The following is a 21522-nucleotide window of genomic DNA, read 5'->3' on the forward strand; positions in this document are numbered from 1 at the left end:
CACCCATTTTCTTGTGTATGCTACAACTGGTCCCATGAACTCATTTAGTTCTACTATTTCAACTTTTGACCAACTTAATGGAGGAAGAGGTTCATTCCTTTCTCGTTCAAATTGTTGTTGGACATGATTTCCATTATCTTTAACTTGATCCAACATAGGGAATAACAGACAAATTCTAATCTTTTATACTAGTAGTCTTGAATACATTCTCTTTCGAATCTCAAGATCATCCACTACATTTGCCCAAAAATTCTCAAGATGCATTTTGTGCCTGTATTTTCTTCCATAAGCTCCCTATATTATTGTAAGGTTCAAAAATCACCTTATATGGCTAAATTACAAGAGGATAGAAATTTAACTCCTCTTCAAGCTTCTCAGCTACTTGGATCAAAGGATATACCTCGATTGAATTTCCTATAGTGCTTGGAAATGCCACCCTAGCCTTATGATTATTTTTCTAAATCTTGTCATAGATAGATATTTGCCTTGTAACCTCCAACAATATCAATTTATCTATCAGGAATCTAGGAAGCTTATAAGGAGAGGATGAGAATCCTTGTAGTCGAATGTATGTGAATTTAGGAAACTGAATTAACCATGAACCGTACTTCTTCACCAAATCCTTTACTTCTTGCGATAACCTTATATGAGTGCCTCCTTGTAAAACCTCATAATAAACATTGAAAAGGCATCATTTGCTCTTCTAAAATGAGCAATATTATGCAAGTGCAATTGAGGGTAACAGTCACACACCTTAAGTTGTCCTTCACCATTCCCAAATGTTCCTTTGTATCTTAATCCTTTGTACCTATATGTTCTTGCCACCATGTAGACAAGGTATGACATTGGAGTAGTTAGCGAGATGCCACCATACCTAGTGACTAATGCTAGGATCTATTGCTATATCATTGGAATTATCAAACCTTCACCCTTAGCATGGTGGTAGAGTCGGTAATTATCCTAGTTATTATACTAAAGAAGTTTAGTTGGTTGCTACGAATATTATGTAGGTAATGGATACTCAAAGCTCACTATTGTATCAAGGAGATTAACTAATTGTCACTAGTAACATGAAGGTGATTGATGTCACATGCTACCCATATTATTAGAAGGGCTTTGTTGACAATATCACTAATGTCATGTGGTGTTATATGTTTAGTACTACTCCCTTCTTGGGTGGACAAACTTGTCATCAATGGTATAGGGGCAACAAACATCTAAATCCACCATCTTGGATAGGTTCATCACTTGTGGAAGTCTTATTTAATCCTACATTACCATTTTGGGATTGAGAATGAACCCTCTATGTATAATGTGATGCACCATAGTCCTCTTCTCAATTTTCTAATGGGATGTTTGACCTTATTCGGGTGAGGATGGATCCCTAGTGTAGTATGGATGCACCAAAGTCCTCTTCATAGTTGTCTCTACAAGAAAACCTAGAATTCATCCTTCTGCCCTTTTTCCATTGACTGTAATTCAAGATTGTTCTCTAGAATATCTTGTTAGGACCACTTGGTTGGGGTGGACGAGGTAGTGCTCCACATGGATGGGTTTGTTGCACAATCAAGATATTGGGAACCCAAACATCAAATCGTTGTGCATGAAAACTCAAACTCTTACACATTTTCAACTACTCTTAAGTTATGAGCATTGCACTTTGATTTTTTCTGATATATTGTGGTATGAATTGGATAAGGATGCACTTTTCTATATGTTGCTAATTAAAATGGTGTTTACAATTAATTTTGTTAGTTAATTTTTTTTTCTCCTATGACTAGTTTTTACACATAAATCAAGGAATTAAATGAGTAGAAGAGATTGTAGATTGGTGAGAGTGTAATTAATTTATTATGTAAATAATCAATTAATTATGTGTGTATGGATTTAATTAGGAATAGAATACTTAATTAATAATCATGAAGTGATGCCTATAGTGAAAGTGAGATTAATTAATTAAAGTAATGAGTGAACATAGATTTAATTAAGCACTAGTTAACTAATTAATTAGTTAATAGAAGGTGATTGAATTCATGTGATCAATAATTAATAAGTATAATTAATTAAATTACATGGTGATGTTTAGAGAATTAAGTAAGACGAATTAATGAATGGGATTAAAGAAGGTGGAGGTATATATGATTCCTATTTCTTTTCAAAGTTTAGGATAACTTTGTTTGATCATTTGGTACAAACTTATTCAACAATTTTTCAAGAATATTTATAAACTAATACTTTAAATTGTACATATTTTGTTAAAAGTGAAACATGATTAAAAAGTATCCAAAAATATGCACTTTTTTCAAGTTTAGGATAACTTCTTTTCATTGTACAATACATCCTTTATTCAAACATATCCATAAAGAAAGGAATTGTCTTTATTCATCACAAAAGCTAAACATATTTAATAATTTTTATAAAAATATTATTTCTATATAAACAAATAAAAATATTAACTTTTCTTAATTTTAAAATTTATATAAAATTCCCAACAAATTAAAAAAATCATGTATCTCCATTTCTTTTAACTTTTAATTTATAAAAATAAAAATAATTTTATGTTCCAATTTATTTAAAAATAAAAATTAATATTATACCATTATTTGTTTTCCACATGATCAAGAATAGAATATTAACTTCCTCATATAATTGAGAAAGGATATTACACAGAGAAAGTAAACAATATAATGCTAATGCCACTACATGTTAATCAAACAGCAGTACAACAATTGCAGTCTAGAGCAGCAGAAGTGCAGGCTACTTAATTTGATCAAATGGATGCCTCAAAGATTTCCAATTCCAAGTATGCAAATTAAATTAAATTATATAATATTATTATTGTTATACTTGTATTTTTGGGGAGTCTAATTTTGTTTAGTTTGTTCAATGCTTTTCCTTCACAGAGCTGAAGAGAACATCACCTATTTTGTGGGCACTGACCTCATTTCAGATGCTTGGAATGCATGCCAAAATGCTTACAAGTTCAGAGATTTCTATGAAAATGAATATAAAAACGTTTTAATTATCGCATTCAGTGGTTCTCATAATTCAAGAGATTATGTCACAGACAATGACTTTGATGAATGCGATATAAATTATAATTATAATGTAAAATTCAAATGTATGGGAGACGGTGATTCAGAAAACACAAAGCCAGCTATGGTACGAAAATCGTTTTTGGACAGATTTATTTTCATGTTGCAATCATCTAACCTCAAGCCTAAGGTTAGTATTATATCTTACTACTTCTGGGCCATGATTATTGAATACTGGGAAAAATTGTGTTAATGAAAATAAGAATTTTTATTTGGGTTCTTATGTATAATGGTGAATGGGTAGACTTTTCAAAAGTTATATTTTGTATAAGTTTGATTTTTTTATAATGAATTTTACTTTTTGTCTTTTGAAAATTTTAACTTTAAATTAAGCAAAAATTTAGATTTTACAGAATAAAAAATTATCAGATCAGCAGTTGATTACTTTTTATTTGAATTATATGAGCACCAATATTTTAGTCAATTACAAATTCAAATAGAAAATGAACATTAATTATGTATAGAACATATACACCATTTAAAAAAATATTTTAAACAAATTATATCTTCATAAGTTCTCTCTTCTAAATTCTCTCTCCCTCTCTCCCTCTCTCCCTCTCCCTCTCCCTATCTCTCTCCCTCCCTCTCACTATCAATTGCTCCCTAACTCCCTCTCACCCTTTCTCTCTTCCTTTCACCATCTCTATCTGCCTTTCCCTCCCTCTCTCAATTCCTCCCTCAATCTCTCACTCTCTCTCTTCCTTTCACCATCTCTCTTGCTCTCACCCTTCCTAACTCTTCTCCTCTTCCTTTCACTCTCATTGCCTCTCTCAATTCCTCTCGCCATCTCTCTCACACCCTTTCACTTCCTTTCACCATCCCTCTTACTCTCTCCTCCCCTAACTATCTCTTCCTCTTCCTTTTACTCTCCTTGCCTCTTTCGATTCCTCTCACCATCTCTCTCACACCCTTTCACTTCCTTTCACCATCCCTCTTACTCTCTCCTCCACTAACTATCTCTTCCTCTTCCTTTCACTTTCACTCTCCCTCCCTCTCTCGACTCCTCTTACGATCTCTCTCTCACCCTCTTACTTCCTTTCACTGTCACTCTTGCTCTCTCCTCCCCCTAACTATCTCTTCCTCTTCCTTTCACTCTCCCTCCCTCTCTCGATTCCTCTCACCATCTCTCTCGCCCTCTCACTTCCTTTCACTATCCCTCTCGCTCTCTCCTCCCCAACTCTCTCTTCACTCCCACTCCCTCTGCCTCTCCCTCTCCCTCTCCCTCTCCCTCTCCCCTCGCTCTCTCTTCCCCAACTCTCTCTTCCTCTTTCTTTCACTCCCTCTCCCTCTCCCTCTCCCTCTGCCTCTGCCTCTGCCTCTCCCTGCTCTCTATCTCCCTCTTTCCCTACCTCCATTCCTCTTCCTTTCACCATCTCTCCTACTTTTTCTCCCTAAATATTGTTTTCATTATATAACTAATTTCCCAAAACCTCAGATCTCTTATTTTTTCTTTCTATTGAAAAGTAGAGTTAAATCATTATTATCATTGAAACTAGAAAGGGTACTGTAACACCTGCAGGAACTGACCTGTCCAACATGAATGCAATTGCACACGCCACATAGGGCATGGCACCCACCAGATTTGAACTTATGTCTCGCTGTCTTTCTAAAGTCTCCTCTTTAACATGCAGATTAACCATCTCAACCTTCGTCAATGGTTCTGTAACTTTACTCTTAAAAATCTTTTATAAGATAATGGCCTGTCCAACATGAGTGCACACACCATAGAGGACATGGCACCCACCAGATTTGAACTTGTGCCTTGCTTTAACATCCATATTAATCTTCTCAACCTTCGTCAATGGGTCTGTAATATTTCCCTTTAAAATCTTTTATAGGATAAAAATTTTCTCCAATATCCAACAAAGACGCATGCCATAGCAACATATGGAATTTAGGCTTTAGATTTTTTTTGAATAGTATACATCTTGTTGCCAAAGTTATGCCTACACATCTTTTACCATCATCTGGACAACTTTTCACTTCTTTATGTTTTGAGCCCCAGAGACCTAATAATGTATGCATATGCATTTGGAGTGCATCTCTGCAAGCATTTCATGCATTGACCAGTCCAATAGATCTTTCCCAGACAGACCCCATACATAATCTATTATGGGATACTCTTCTCTCTAAGCATTGTCAAAGAACAATAATGGTTCTCCTGTGACTTGGAAAGAAAAATAGTACATGTTAGAACATTGTGTACGGAATGGTGTCGGCATAAAATCCTGTTAGTTAACATGAAATGAATCCCAGCAGCCCATTGAGAAGCCCTGAATACTAACATTGCCATTCTCTGTTTACAGTTATCAGCTCAGATGATGAGCAACTAGTTATTGAGCTTAGTTATCCTTTACTGGCGAAATAAGTTTTGATTTCTTCCTGTTTGCCATTTTGCTGAAAACTTCTCATTGAGAGAGGGTACAATAAACTAAAATCTCTTATCAATGTTTTGGTGTGGAATGCCAACTTGAGAGAGGCTGTAAAGTAAGTTCCTAAGCCACCCTTCAGTTTTGATATTTCAAGTCAAATTATGGAGATAAGAATAGAATGATCAGAAAGTTGTGAGCTCCTCACCCAACACCTGATCTGGGTTTTTTTATGATTTTTGAATCCAATTACCAAGCGTGCTCTAGAAAGCCTTTAACGAATCAAAAATTGAGAGTGGCTCACCCAACAGCCCAGTTTCACGTTTTCTTGTGCATTTGCATTACAAGTAAATTTATTTATTTTAGGAAGCCACGTTCTTTAATTAACATACTTCATACAATGTTGAAACTTCAGTTTCTCTGCTAAATTGCTAATAGAAGCCCTCTTCAAGATTACATTCTAAAGCAAACTTTTAAGCACCACTCTTGTAATTATTATTATTATTTTATCATCCTAACCAAACATAACCGTGCAGATTCTCAAAGCTCAGAAGGATAAAAAAACTATAGTCTTCACCGGCCATTCCTTTGGTGGAGCAATAGCATCCCTGTCGACACTTTGGACACTAGAGAACCACCATGAAATTTCTCCACTGTGCATCACATTTGGGTGTCCGTTAGTGGGAGACAAGATATTTGCCAAAGCAATTGAAAGAGAAAAATGGTCTCCCTACTTCTGCCATATAGTTTCAAGGCATGACATTGTCCCCAGAATTTGCTTCTCACCTTTCAAATCACCACCCATCTCCAAAGCCCTGGAGGAACTAATGCCCTACTGGTATTATTCCATGAGGAATCAGATCAAGGCAGAAAATCAGAAGCCAATCCAAGATGGAAGCCACCCACTCTCAAAAGACAATTCTCAGGAATTTATAAAACGGGTCATTAGCGATGCTTCTCAAGTATTAACACACGAGACTGCAGCTCTTGTTGTGGGACCTGCTAATTTAGTAGGAGGTGCTGTGAAAGACCTTATCAAAAGGAGTCCCTACAGGCCATTTGGTTATTATATCTTCTGTTCCACCAGTGGCAGTGTATGCTGTATAGAAAATACAGAAACTACAATGCATATGTTGTATTTTGCTCTGGAAAACAGCAGACTTTTTGGGGCTTGCATTATGGAGCACATAGAGTACGAGAAAACAATAAAGTACATATCCAAAAATTCAGGTCTAACAGCACCGTATTTGAAGTCTGTGAAGTCCTCAAAATCCTCAACAGTTGATGTTAGAATTGATTTGCAGTTGGAAGCAATGGGGATAGGTAATCAGGTAAAACAAGAAGTTTCATTCTGTAATTTTGTTTGTCTTTACAAGTTTTCTTACTATACTGAGAGTTCAGAAAGGAACAGAGTCATAATAAAATAAATTAAATTAAAATATTTATAAGAAAATACACAGGTTAGTTAAAAATCTAAAATATTAGCAGCATTAGATTCTCAAGCCATACAATGAGCTCGTCGTATAAAGTGTTCCACCTGGATGACTTTCCAGGTTTGAAGCTCTCGAAACATATGTTCTTCCCTAAGCCAAACTCACAAGGAGCAGCTTACTTAGGCCACATGCCATTACCTTGTTTTTTTATTAAGATAACACTAACAATTACATGATTTTTTTACCTGTTTTTGCAGAATATTCAAGCTTGGCTCGGATTAAAAGCTATTGAAGACAATAAAAGTAAATTGACCACTAACATGGACAAACAAAGTATAAAGTTGGACGAGATGCAGGACTGCATGGCCGAGCTGGAATGGTATAAAATAATATGTGAAGATAACTTACCTGGTTACTATGATTGCTTCAAGACACACAAAAGTGAGAAGGATTTGAAGGCAAACAAAAACAGGCTCAAGCTTGCTGCTTTCTGGGACAGAATAACTGAACTAGTGGAGAAAGAAGAATTGCCAAAGGATCTCCAAACTCAAGATAAGTGGATCAATGCAGGGACTGAATACAGATTGCTTGTAGAGCCTCTTGATATAGCACATTATTATCGCCTAGGCAAGCATGAAGATTCTGGGCATTATATTGCTCATGGCAGACCTAGACGCTATAAGCTTCTTCAGAAATGGTTTGAGGACAAGGAGAAGAAAGGGGGAATGCAATCAAAGAAACGAACCCAACCAGCTACATTGACAAAGGATTCATGCTTTTGGGCTCATGTTGAAGAAGTTCATTCTAAAACTGATGATGAGCTAAAATGCTTCATAGAGCAATTGAAGGGAATGATGGATCAGTTTAAGCTTTCCAAAGATGTTGTCCTTGATAACAACACCTTCATGAATTGGTGGAAGAACGATCCGAAACTATCAGAGCATTAAAGCTTTACTGATAAGTGTACATGGTATGCTTCTGTCATCAACTGAAAATTTGTGACAAGAGGACATCTTATGTTCCTATGAATAAGTTATAATGGAGCAGTAACATAGACATTGATTGATATGTTATATATTCAAGATAGATTGCAGGCTGCATTCTCTTGGACTCATTGCAGAAATTTCTCTAGCACACAGAGTAACATGAATACAGAGTACACTGGATACTGTAAATATATGTATATGACTACAAAAGTGTCTATTACTAAGAAGTTTGATGTGTTTTTACCACCATGTATACGATATGGCAAATAAAAGTATGATTTGGTAAATGATTTGGCAATAAATTTAATATTTGAGAGTATATAGTTCACAGAAGTGGCTGTTGTTGAATAGTTCAAGGTGTTGGCTTATCTAGAATGCCCGTTAACTAACTATATATGTGAAGTCCTCTACAATTTGTGTGTATTGTAAGCTCTTTGGTGATATCAAGCAAGAGTGATATGCATATTTTGCAAAGAAAATCAACTTTGAATAAAGCTTAATCCTCGGAATTTAGAATATGCTGTCTACAGATAGATTCATCTTTTCAATATAAACATGATATAATCTATACAATAAGAAGAATGGTGATCTGCTGATCACAAAACAAATCAATATGTAAAAGCTCCAAATTGTTCAGGTAACATTATGACACACAATCATGTTCACTAATAACTCAATTACAATATTTATCACAAACAACAACATTATTTATGAAAAACTATCAAGTTAGGAAAGACTGTCCCAATAAGCATTATTACTGTCATTCTCCCTTGTAATGACCATTGTGCAGAACATGAAGTAAATATCTGAGTTTCTGGAACCTTTCACGAGCTAAAGGCTTCATGAAGATATCTTCTATATAATCTTCTATAATACGGTACACAATCTTAATCAATCCTTGTTAAACTAATTTCTTAATATAATGCTGTTGAATCTCAATATGTTTGGTTCTACTATGAAACACGAGATTCTTTGTCATTTATATAGCATTCTTGTTGTCATAGTATGACAAGGTAGGTCCATTTTGTATCAAATGTAAATCCTCCATTAGTCTTCTCAACTACACACTCTAGCAAGTCACTGATGTTGTAGCATTATACTTTACTTCTATTGTAGAAAGTGATACAGTTGGTTTGTTTCTTGGAGATTCAAGAAAACACCTCAAAAACCAAGACTAAAAAATATAACTAGAAGTAAACTGTGGAAGCTACCCAATCTGAATTTGTATATCCAACCAACCAGCATTGAATGCTGAAATGTAAGACCATAACTCAATGTCTCTCTAACATATCTAAGAATCCTCTTAGCTTCACTCCAATGTGTTTGGTTAGGTTATTACATGAACCTAGATACCAAGCTCATTGCATACGTGATAGTTGGTTGAATAGTAGTTAAGTAGATTAAACTTTTAATCAATTATCTATATAGAGTGGGGTCTATTCAACTTGACACTCTAAGCTAGACAACCTAAGTCTAATCTCAATGGGTGTTGCAATTGGTTTGCAACTCTTCATCTAAATTTTTTGTAGCATATCTGAAACATTTTTGTTTGACATGAATATTCCATCTTTATTTTGTCATACTTATATACTAAGAAAGTAATGCATCTATTCTAAATTTGCATTTTCAAATTTAGCAATCATAGCTACTTTACACTATAAATAAAGCTAAACTTTTGCCACTGTAAATAAGATCATCAACATAGAGAACGAAGTTAAAAATATATTTAGTTGAGATCCTAATATAAAGATTTGGATTTGATTGACTTCTTGAAAAACCTTATTGTTTTAGGAATGAGTTTATCCTTGAATACCATGCTCATGGTGCTTGCTTTAGACCATACAAGGCCTTCTTCAATTTGTAAACATTATGTTCTTTAGAAGGTATTTCAAAACCTATGGGTTGTAAAACATACACTTTCTCATCAATATGTACTTTCAAAAATCCACTCTTTACACATCCATTTGATAAATTAACCAACTTTGTTGAGCTGCCAAAGCCAAAATTGATTGAATAGTATCCATTTGTGATATAGGTGCAAATATATCAGTGTGTCCAATACCTTCTTGTGGAGTGTACCATTTGGCTACCAATCTAGCATTAATGCTTATCAATGCTTCCACAATCTATTTATACTTAATTTGTACACCTACCCTGTACCAATAATTTCTTTACCAAGATTTAGCTGAACCAAATCCCATGTGTGATTCCTTTTAATTGTTTCTATTTCACCATTCCTTGCTTCAATCCTCTTGAGCTTGTTCAAAGGTTTGTGGTTCATTATTTTTCATGATTTGAGTCATCAATGCATAATTCATTGTTTCTTGTGACCATATTGTCATTTTCTCAAAATTTAAATCCAACATAAGAGTTGGTGGACGATTCTGTTGTCCTCCTTTGATATTATTGATACTACTTTCTTTCTCCCACACTAGATGATTCAAGTTCATTTTCTTCAGCTACCTCTCTTCAACTTCATCAATCACTATCTCTTTTCTCTTTGTTTGATTTTCTTTGCTATTTTTTTTTGTTTCATTAAATATCACATCTCTACTTATCACAAGCTTTCTATCCTATTGGATCATATAATATATGTGCTTTATTTTTAGATCCATTATCAATAAAAAAATGCATTTTAGGCCTTTATCATCTAATTTAGTCCTTTTTTCTTTTAATATGTGTGCCTAAGCAACACAGCCAAATACTCTCAAATGGTCAATGCTTGGCTTAATCCGCTTGGCTTAATCCCAGACCATGCTTGTTTAGACTTCATTCCTTCAACTACTTTTGTAAAACTTCTATTTAGAAGATACATTGTTGTTCATACTAAAATTGCCCAATAACTTTTATCTAAATTCTTCTCTTTCATCATACTCCTTGCCTTTTCAACTATTGTCTTATTCTTCCTTTCAACAACTCCATTTTGATGTGGAGTGTAGGAAGTACTAAATTCTCTCTCGATTCCATGATTTTTGTAAAAACATAAAAACTAATTTGATTCATACTCACATCCATTATATGATCTTATCACTTTGTTTTCAAAAAACCTCTTGAATTTTATAAATTTATCAAACACTTATGATTTTGTAGTCAAACGATATTCCCAATTTTTTCTTTCAAAGATCAATGAAGATTAGAAAATACTTAGGTTTATTCAAAGAAGGTGTTTTCAGAGGACCACACAAATCTGTATGAATTATCTCAAAATGTTGCTTATCTTTACTAGGTTTGATAATTGGAAAGCTAACTCTGTGTTGTTTTCCATGTAATATATTCATTACACACCTCTTTTGTATTTTCAATGAAAGGTAGACTTTCAACAATTTTTAATCTCGAGTAAAATCAACCTACTAAAAGTGAGGTGACTATATCTTTGATGCCAAATTTTACTTTCATTCATTTAAATAGACCTTAATGCAAGTTTCTATGAGTGAAATGAAGAGGAAACATCCTATCACCTGTCATATTTGTTTTTGCAACAATTGCAATCATTCTCATCAAAAGTTACTTGATAATTTCACTCTAACATTCGTCCAATGGACAATGATTTTTTGAGTGCTAAAACTAATAGTGTTTCATTGATATGTTTTACTTCACTATATTCCATTGTAATTGTAATAACAACCTTATCTTTAGTTCACTATATCAACACAAGAAATTAACAAATTTTATATACCTTCAATAATATTATGGGTTTTTTTAAACCTTGTTTACTCGAATGAATATTGTCAAAACATTGGACATTCCATTTATTATTGTCTAGCCCATTGTTCCTACCTCTTCCTATTCCTTTGAAGTTGCTACTTCTTTTGAAATTATTAACGCTTTCTCGAAAATTGCTAGATTCACCTTTTTATTCATTGTATGGCTAAAGTCACCTTTATTATGATTCTTGAAGAATGTGATTTTTTTCCTCTTGTACATCTTCTTTAGAGGAAAATGCTTGCTCTAATCTTTCTTCATTGCTTCCCATTCTTTGTTCAACAATTACTAAAAATACACTTAGTTCATCTATTTGCATACTTGTGAGATCCTTAGAAATCTCAATTGTAGATACCATGCCATCAAATTTAAGAATCAAGCTCCTTAAGACTTTCTTAATGGCATGCTTGTCATCTACATCTTCTCCTAAAAGTTTCAGTTGACTTACTAGACCTTCTTGTTTGTTATGAAATCATTCACAGATTCACTAGTAGTGATCTTTTACATTTAAAAAAAAAATCGTTGTCTACAATTTTGTAGTACCTTGGTATGTATTATTGAGTATTTTTCATGCTTATTTAGTATAAATGGCATCACTTATTGTAGGAAAAATCACTCAATTAATTACACCTTGAAACAAATATAGGGCTTCATTGTCTTTCTTTACATTTCCTTTATAGTCCCTTTTTTTGTTGATCATTTAATGTGTTAAATATATTCATAGCTACTAATTCTACATACTCCACTTGTCAAATATCCCACAAAGCCTTAGATTTGAGTTGGGTTTGCACCTAGTATATACCAATATGTAAAAGTGTCTCCTTCAAAGATGAGAATCACCATGTTAGACATTACATTTCCTACCACATTTGTCATAAAAGAAATATGCACAATGACCCAAAGGCTCAACACAGAGTCTCTCCAAATGAATATTTCCCCTATCTCTTCAAATAAAATTCACACATAATTTTTATATATTATCTTATTTTCAGAAATAAATGTTCAAATTTCAATCAATAATACACTTAATTAAAAAATACACTTTTATTATTTTAATAAATATTATAGTAAGAGATTTAAAAGTACAACTGTAATTTTTTTGTCCACAAATCTAACTTAGATATCAATAGTCTTGTGGTTGTCGGTTCAAATCACGCCTCAATGTATCCCAACACCTTCCCACAGGCCCCTACCATTAATGTTACATACATTTTTGCTTGGAGTGGGAACTTTTGTCGAGAGTTCTGAGAAGCGGCGTTGAACGAAGTAGGGTTTGATTGTGTGCACTCTCATTGAATCTTCCATCAAATTGCTCTTCGACCTAGATTACGGTTCATTGGTTTCTATCACTTATAGATATCGGCACTAACAGAGCTCGCAGATTTTTGGGTCAATTTGGGCATTTGGTTTGAAGTTTTGGAATATAAAGAGTGCTTTATAGGATTGGTGGGAGTGCGTAGCGTTATTGACAAAAATCTTCCCTCCATTGTAGCGTAAAAAGGTTTTTATATTCATTGCTTGTAGTCGTGGGGTGTAAGCTATGAGGATTAAAGAAGAAGCCACGAAGGGAGGAGGGGAGGAGGGGAGACCGGGGTCGAGGAAGGACATTAGAGGAATACTAGGGTTGGTGATGAGCCTATGTTAGGGGTAACACCTAAAGTTTCTACCGAAGCCCAAGCCTCTAAACACATTGAATCAGATGGGGTCTTGATGAATACTGAAGGAGTGAAGAATGTTGAAGAAATGACAGCTGATATGGATGGGGATGGAGATAAAACTCTAGAATTTACACTCCCTAATGATGTAGTTGATTGTATTGCTGAATTTCAACATAGATCTATTATTTTGTTTTTTCTAAGAGGAATTCCATCTGGATATGATTTTTATAAATGGGATAAAGCTAATTGGGCAAGTAAGGGTTGGAACATAGAAGCAATAAGGGGATTAACCAAAGGATATGTCTCTTGTACCTTTTATTTTCTTTTTCCTTTTTTTTTTTTTTCTGCAGACCATGCTTAGGATGTGTTGCAATATGGCACCTGGGTCATATGTGGGCAAATTTGTTACTTACAAGCCTAGTCATTAGAATTCCACCCAGAAGGCCCTTCCAAGTCTAAATATTCAATGTGGATAGAGCTACCTTACCTAAACCTTGCATTTAGACCATTTCTAAATGACATGGTCTCTCAGATTGGTAGATTTTTGGTGCTGCCATGGTCCGGTGGGTCCTCAAAGAGAACTGACCAGATCATGCAACAAGAGTAACACAACAGAAGCAACAACAAAACATAAATAAAATGCAAAATCAGATATTCGCATCATCATATTATCATCATTGAACATCCGATAATCATCCGGTTACATGTAGGCTAACATTCCCAGTTTCAGACTACATGCCAGATTACAATCCATTCAGACCTCCAATAGGCATCTGGATTACAATTCCAGAGACTAGATACTCATAACCTTCAAATTGCCTCCTAAGGATCACATATAACAATATATATACCCTCTAGAACACATCCGAGTCGACCACAAAAGATTATATTTACCAAGAAGGAAAATGAAACGTGCAAATAGGTCGGCCCTAAGAATGAAAGGAAAATCCTCCAAAAAAGATCAACCAAGAAGCGTGGATCGAACAGAAAATCATCCAAGGACTCAAGAACATCAAGAAAGGCACCAAATAGATCCACAAGCCAAGAAATCGCTCCACATGAGAAGAAATCACCAACTAGCCGTTAAGCTCAAAAACTGCTCTGGGAACCAGGAACAACAAATCCGGAAGCGATAACTCACCGAAAATGAATCCAAATGAATTGACAATTTGGAATGATGAACAAAAGCAAGTCTGGAAACCGAAAATCTGATCCGCAATGAAGAAGAACCATCTACCGGGACACATTGAAAGAACACAGAAACTGCAATACTGAAGTGAACAAGAACAAAGTTGAAAGGAAATATTTTTTATTGATGCAAGATTGCTCATAGATCGGAGATGCTCCTGTATCAAACACCCCAGGTAGAAAGAGATGTTCCATGAGAGGCAACTCATGAACATCAGAAAGGATTTGGAATATAGATCACATGCTCATTTATGATCCAAACATCTTCCTTACCTCCTCCGGAACCTCAACCAGATTTTGTAACTCATGATTCTCTTTACTTCTCTATCCTTTCTTCAGACCTACACACTGTCTCTGACTAATACTCTATTTCTTCTGCAACTCTAATTTATTTCTGCCACAAGATTTCATCCTATTTGCCACCATAACCTTACTGCCATTCGGTTCCTTCTTATTATCAGGCTTATCTATCAAACCCTTCTACAAACCCATAAAGATGGGAGAGGTGGGGTTGTTATCGGTCTAGCTCCTTGGGAAAGCAAGTTTATCATTGATAAAGGTGAAGATCTATCACATAGTTGTGTGTGGGTCCTCTCTTTTATCAATGGTAAACCAATTGGTTTTTGTTCAGTCTACACTCCTAATATTACTAAAGAAATGTGTGACTTATGGGAATGGATGACTAACAATCTCCCTCAATTTGATTGGGTAATTGGAGGAGATTTTAACATGGTAGAACATCACACTGATTGTAGTTGGCATAGTGGGGTTAAATTGAGTAATGAGGAGTTTGATAAATGGCTCTTCTATCAAAATTATCTTGGAGTTGTTGATTCTATTAATAAAATATTACCTTGCTAGAATAGTAATTGGTTTACATGGTCTAACTGCAGATTAGGTGCTGATAGGAAGCTTAGTAGATGGACATGTTTTATATTTCTCCTAATTTGCAATTATCTCATGTGGCGAATGAGTGTTGGGTCAAAGTAGATTATTCTACTTTATTATCTGATCACTTTCTCATCATTTGTCTTTTGAAGGAAGAAGGTAAAGAAGAGATCTACAACCTACCCTTCAAACTCAACACCTTAAAGAAGAGATCTACTACTTGCCCTTCAAACTCAACACCGCACACTTAAAAATTCCTTCTTGTGTTACTGCTCTAGTTGGTGTTTGGAACTCTATCCCAAAACCTAAAGAGGGGGAATCATGGTGTGTTTGGTGCTAGCTTGCTATCACTCAATTTGCCACTTTTTAAAGATCTTTTGGTAAAAAGATGGCATGGCAGCGGTCTCGTAAAGAGAAATCTCTTAATAGAAGGTTGGAATATGATAGAAAATTGCTTAATCTAGATCCCAACAACCTTTCCATTCAAACTTCTATTGATGCTATTGAAACTCAATTGTGTAAACTTGATTCATATAGAGGGCACAAAGCAAAAATCAGGCCAAGATTGCACTGGATTAAGGAGGGAAATAAAGGAACCAAATATTTGTTTAACTATTTAATTTATAAACATAAAAAGGAGTATATCGGTGCTATAAAATATGAGAATGGTAAGGTCTTCACTAATCATGAGGAGATTAAAAGCTTATTCTATAACTGTAGACACCCAAAATTGTCATGTCTAATTAAATAAATATTTTATTTATTTAATTATCTAAGCCTAATTCTTCTATTAATTAAATAAATCCTTATTTATTTAATTAATTCATTTATCCTCTTCTAGCCTTATTTCTCATTTAAATAAATACATTTATTTATTTAAATTATCCTTTTCCTAAATTAAATAAATATTCTTATTTATTTAATTATCCTACTTCTTCTATTAATTAAATAAATCTTTATTTATTTAATTAATTCATTATCCTTTTCTACACGACACATGTCATTCATCTCTTAATTCATACACTACCTACCCCTTTCATTATTTTATTATTTCTTTTACCTACCCTCTAATCATAGCCGACCTCCTTTTACACCTCTCAATCTTATCCCTCCATTTCATATTGTGTCTTCTATTTAAGGAGATGCCTTCTTCATTATCAAACCCTAATCGACAATTTGGAGGACTTGACTACACTACGATCCTACTTGCAACCACATTCCGTTCTTTGTTGAGCTCTTGTGCACATAAAATCTGAGAGCAAATATATCAAGCAAGATCAATGGAGATAGGAAGAATGGAGATCAAAACCCTATTGGACATGTGATGGTATAATCTTTGTGATTTCATTTGATTTGCATTGTCTTAGGTAATCTTCATATGTTATGGTGGATCTTTGTTGATTGTTAGGCTAGGGTTTTGTGGTTGAATTCATTTAGCCTTTCAATATTGTTATTATTGTTATCCATTTTCACCATATACATTCTGGCATGCCCGGTGGGACCCTTGTCCCTTTGCATTTAACCTCCTTGTTGCAGATCTTGTGTTTTGAAGTTGCAGATCGGACATTTTCGGCAGCATTTTTGGTATTTTCGCGTCTGCGCACTTTCGGATCGTGTTTTTGATTTTCAGGCGCGTCTGAGACAACTTTATCCACGTCTGTGTTTTGTCAATATTTCGTTTTGCAGGTTCCGAGATAGGCACGTCTGTGTCTTTTTATCCGCGTTTGTGTTACAGAAGCGTGTCTGTGTTACAGAAGCGTTTCTGTGTCATATTCACCCGCGTCTGCATACAAAAAGCGCGTCTGTGGTTTTTAATCGCGTCTGTGTCTCACAGAACCGCGTTTCTGTTGCGAAGTCGCGTCTTCGTAGGAGGTAATCGCGTCTGTGTATTGCTTGTTTCAAAATTTTGAAAATTTTATTGATTCGGTTTTCGGATTTTGCATTTAGGGTTTCAGATTTGGTTTACTTTTGGACTAACATTTTCAGATCTAGCTAACATAATTGGTGCAGCTTGCCTTGGAAGCTAAATCGTTTGGTTGAAGGCCCCTATTTTCACAAAGTCTTTTGGGTTTTTAACAAAAATTTACCTAACTTGTGTGCTTGCAGGAAGGGGTGATCATTTGAAACAACCCAAACTACTAACAACTCTTTGTTGCAGGTCCTTGGCAAGGGTTTTTGATTTTTATTGTGTGCCTTGTTTTCATAGACTAGCAAACACTTCCATTGGTGCACTAAAATTGAATCATTGTCTTTTGTGTCTTGAGCAATAGGCTCTTTTTGCTTAATCTTAGAGGGCCTGTCTTCCCGTGTGGTCATTAGGACTACTAGTGAGAAGAGGACGACCCAAGTGGTAGCGAGGAAAACCCACCTCATCCGAACCACTATAATCAAATGTATTCATGGTGAAAACTATGAATAACGTGTGCTGATTAGTTCATACCGACACTATGTCTCCCCATAAACCCGTTTGATCAAATTTATTTGATCAGTTGTAGGGCGTAACCCCTACCGACTGGGAGCCTTCTGTATTTACAGAGCTGAAAGTGCCGCATGTATGGCCACACGAGCGGATGCCCTTACTAGCACCATTTTGTTTTAGAGGTCCAAATCCTTCTAGTTGTTGGGGCAGGAGGTCGGACCTCTGGTAGCGGCCCACACACATACGGTTCTTAGTAGAGATACAAAGTTCACCATGGGGAGTTTTCATGGGGACTGATGCTTGGCTGACCCGAGAAGTGAGTGCCAAGGGTGGAGCCAGTGAGGTCAAGCATCTAAGTATCCGCTCTGAATAACGTAGCCTCGGGGGTAAAACCCCATGTGGGATCAACAACTATTGTCTTGGCCAGCCATAAGAATTGTGCTTGACTTATGTTAAACATTCAAAACATTCAAGACCAAACAGCAAAACATTGTGTCTTTTGTGTCTTCAAGTGTATGCAAAACAATTTTACATCAAACAACACACTTTTCTTGGAGTCATTGTCAGTCTAAACACTTGCAAACATTGGGTCCTCATCAACATTGTGTCCTCTTGTCACGAAAATCAGTCAAACAGTCAGATTGGGTCACAACAAAACAACTTCACAGATTGGAAAAATTGCACAAAACTTACAGAAACGCGTCTGTGTCTGTTTTAACCGCGTTTATGTTGTCTAAGCGCGTCTGTGAAGGGCAGAATAGCGTCTGTGTTTATAACAGCGTCTGTGTTGAATATAAGCACGTCTGTGTCGGGTAACCGCGTCTGTGCAGTATACAGTCGCGTCTGTGTCAAGAATTGAAAAACTGTTACAGTCCAGCAAACATAAACAAGAGAATCTCAGAAGCGCGTCTGTGTTAAACAGAGTAGCGTCTGTGTCAGGAAACCGCGTCTGTGAAGTATACAGTCGCGTTTGTGTCCAGAATTGAAAAACTATTACAGGCCAGCAAGCAAATACAGTCAGTTTCGGAAATCTTGAGCTTCCTAGGTCATCTCTCTAAGGTTTCATTTAGCATTCAACTTGTCCTTGGGTCTCACAAAGTCCATCATTGCTTCACATCTCACATTACATTCACATTTGTCTAAACTTGAGTCAAAAGGTCACTTGCTTGTCCTCATCATACTTTGTCAACACATCACATACAACAACACTTTGCTAAGTGGTCCCTCATCAAGGTTTCTTACCTTTGGGTCTCATTTGGTCTTACTTAGGGTCAAGGTCAGCTTACGTCATCAAGAGAAACTATCCTCTCTTTGGAAGTCACACCTACTCTACTACATACATACTTGGTCTTACACTTTGGACATTGCAAGTACACTTCAGACTCATTTACATTTCATCCAACTCTTGGTCTTCCATACTCTTTCCATTTTTCATCTAGTCTCTCACATCTTGGTCAATACCTAGTTCATGGTTGAAACCCGTCTTCAAAAATCTAGGAGAGAAACTAAAGAAGCTCAAGAGTCCGCAAACATGAGTTCTTATGAGTATGACAATGATTTATTTTTCAATACTGATCACACTACATTGCCGGACATGGATGTCTATAGAAACAATCCAAATGTTGAGAACATGGACACTACAAACAACAATGCTACACACGATGACAATATGGACAATTTTTCAGTACATTCAGCAGATGTGGAAGAATCCATTATGAATCCCCATTTCAATCGATTGGTTGAGGAAATAATGAGGAGGGATAGACAATACTTCTTACACATGATGGCACAAAGTGGAGCCAAGATACCTCATGATTTTGACATGTCTCAAATAATGGAACATAGACCTTTCCAACAACCTCACTCCAACATGCATCAAAGGAGACCTAATAGTGGAGGAAATAGAGGACCACACATGGTACCTGAATCACCATCAGCTTTGCTTCAAAAACCAGAGGTCCCACATACACATGGTCAAACATATGATACTCACCTTCGCAGACCATTATGGAAGTCTTATGGAGAAAAATATGCTCAATCACATACCAATGCTAAGGATCAACCACCAAAGCAATGGGATATTCCAAGGCATGCTCAAAATTTGGACACAAGGAAACCTCATGTCAAATTTGGGGGCAACACAATAGAACATGACATGCCTGTAGAATATGGTATACATGCGCAAAATCGATATGGTGTTCCTCAACATGAAACTATACCAAGTGGTCCATATACGCAACATCACTATAGACCTCCTCCATATGAACATGTGTATGATCAATATCATCCATATATGTAACATGTACCTCCTCCAATGGGTACCTCAAACATAGGATATGGTCCAAGAAGTCGATCTCCACCTAAGAGCAGTTTGGAGCAACAAATTAGGGACTTACAAAAGAAAATGGAGGACATAAATACACCAAAGCCAACTTACACAATGAGAGACATATGTCCTTATCCATTTGACAAGAGCATTCCAATGCCTCCTTTTCCTACACACTTTGTGACGCCTAAATTTGACAAGTATAGAGGAAAAGGGGATCCTAAGGCACACATAAGACAATTTTTCACAGCTTGCATTGAAGTAGCTTCAGAAGAGACATATTTGATGAGATTATTCCCACAAAGCTTAGGCGATCAAGCTATGGAATGGTTCTCCCAACTCCCACCTGGTATTAAGTCATGGGGTGACTTAGCAAAGGCATTTATTCAACATTTCTCCTATAACATAGAGACAGACATATCAGTCACTACTTTGTGCAACACCGAGCAAAAAGAGGGAGAATCTTTTGCATCATTTTTACAAAGATGGAGAAATCTAGCCAGCAGATGCTCTTGCAAAATTCCACAAAAACAAATGGTAGAAATGTTCACCCAAAATGTTAACAAAGACATTGGCTATGATCTAAGGAAAGCTTGTTTGTCCACCTTCAAGGACATCATTGAAAAAGGCTTAGCAACAGAAAAGGTCCTAATTGAACAAGGAGTCATTAAGATATTCAAGGAAAACAAAGATGACTTTAAAGGAAAAGACAAGCCAAGATTTTGGAATAAAAACAAGAACACAGTCAATGATGGTGTTGTTGATGCCAACACAGTGCGACCCAAATTCATCTTTTCGGGATCAAGTTCTACAAACAATCAGGTGAATACTCAAACAACTTCCAGGTCACGAAGGAAGTACACTCCTTTGGGAGAACCACTTGAGTCAGTCTTCAAAAAGCTAGTGGCAAACAAGGTGATCACAGTTCCAGATTTTCCTCCATATGAACCAAAGGTTAAACCAATTTGGTGGAATGATGATGAGTATTATGAATTTCATAAAAGCAAGGGACATAAGACAGGAAATTGTCATCGACTGAAGAACATCATACAAGATCTCATTGATAGAGGTGACATTGAGATTGAGGGACATTCGTCTAATCAAGAACATGAGATGTTTAAGGAACCATTCCCAAAGCATGACAAGGGAAAAGCTAAAGTCACAGATGATCAAGCCAACTATACTAGAGCACCTTACAACTATGATTCAACTATCAATCATATCTCGATGGACAATCATATCTCTACTATTACGATCAAGAACAAAAACCCTGAGAATCCTCCTCAGTGACCCAAGATTGTCCTAAGAGGTGTTGGATCTTCTTCCAAACCTACCTCTGAATGTCATGTTACAACTCGTCGAGGTAAAATTACTTTGCCAAGTGCTTCAACTAAAAACACCGCTTCTTCATCTACCAAACGTGAGTATGACCTTGTAGAACAGTTAGGGAAGACACCC

General features: G+C 35.8%; 1 protein-coding gene across 1 annotated transcript; it reads left to right on the forward strand.

Annotated features, from left to right (window-relative positions):
- The first annotated feature begins 2688 nt into the window (after positions 1-2688).
- Positions 2689-8170, forward strand: LOC131054998 (protein EDS1). Its single transcript, XM_057989601.2, has 4 exons — positions 2689-2803; positions 2904-3225; positions 6001-6795; positions 7155-8170. Exons 1-4 carry the CDS (start codon positions 2775-2777, stop codon positions 7842-7844), a joined length of 1836 nt encoding a protein of 611 aa, XP_057845584.2. The 5' UTR covers positions 2689-2774; the 3' UTR covers positions 7845-8170.
- Positions 8171-21522: the final 13352 nt, after the last annotated feature.

This window comes from Cryptomeria japonica, chromosome 3 (genome assembly GCF_030272615.1).
Source record: "Cryptomeria japonica chromosome 3, Sugi_1.0, whole genome shotgun sequence".
NCBI lineage: Eukaryota > Viridiplantae > Streptophyta > Pinopsida > Cupressales > Cupressaceae > Cryptomeria > Cryptomeria japonica.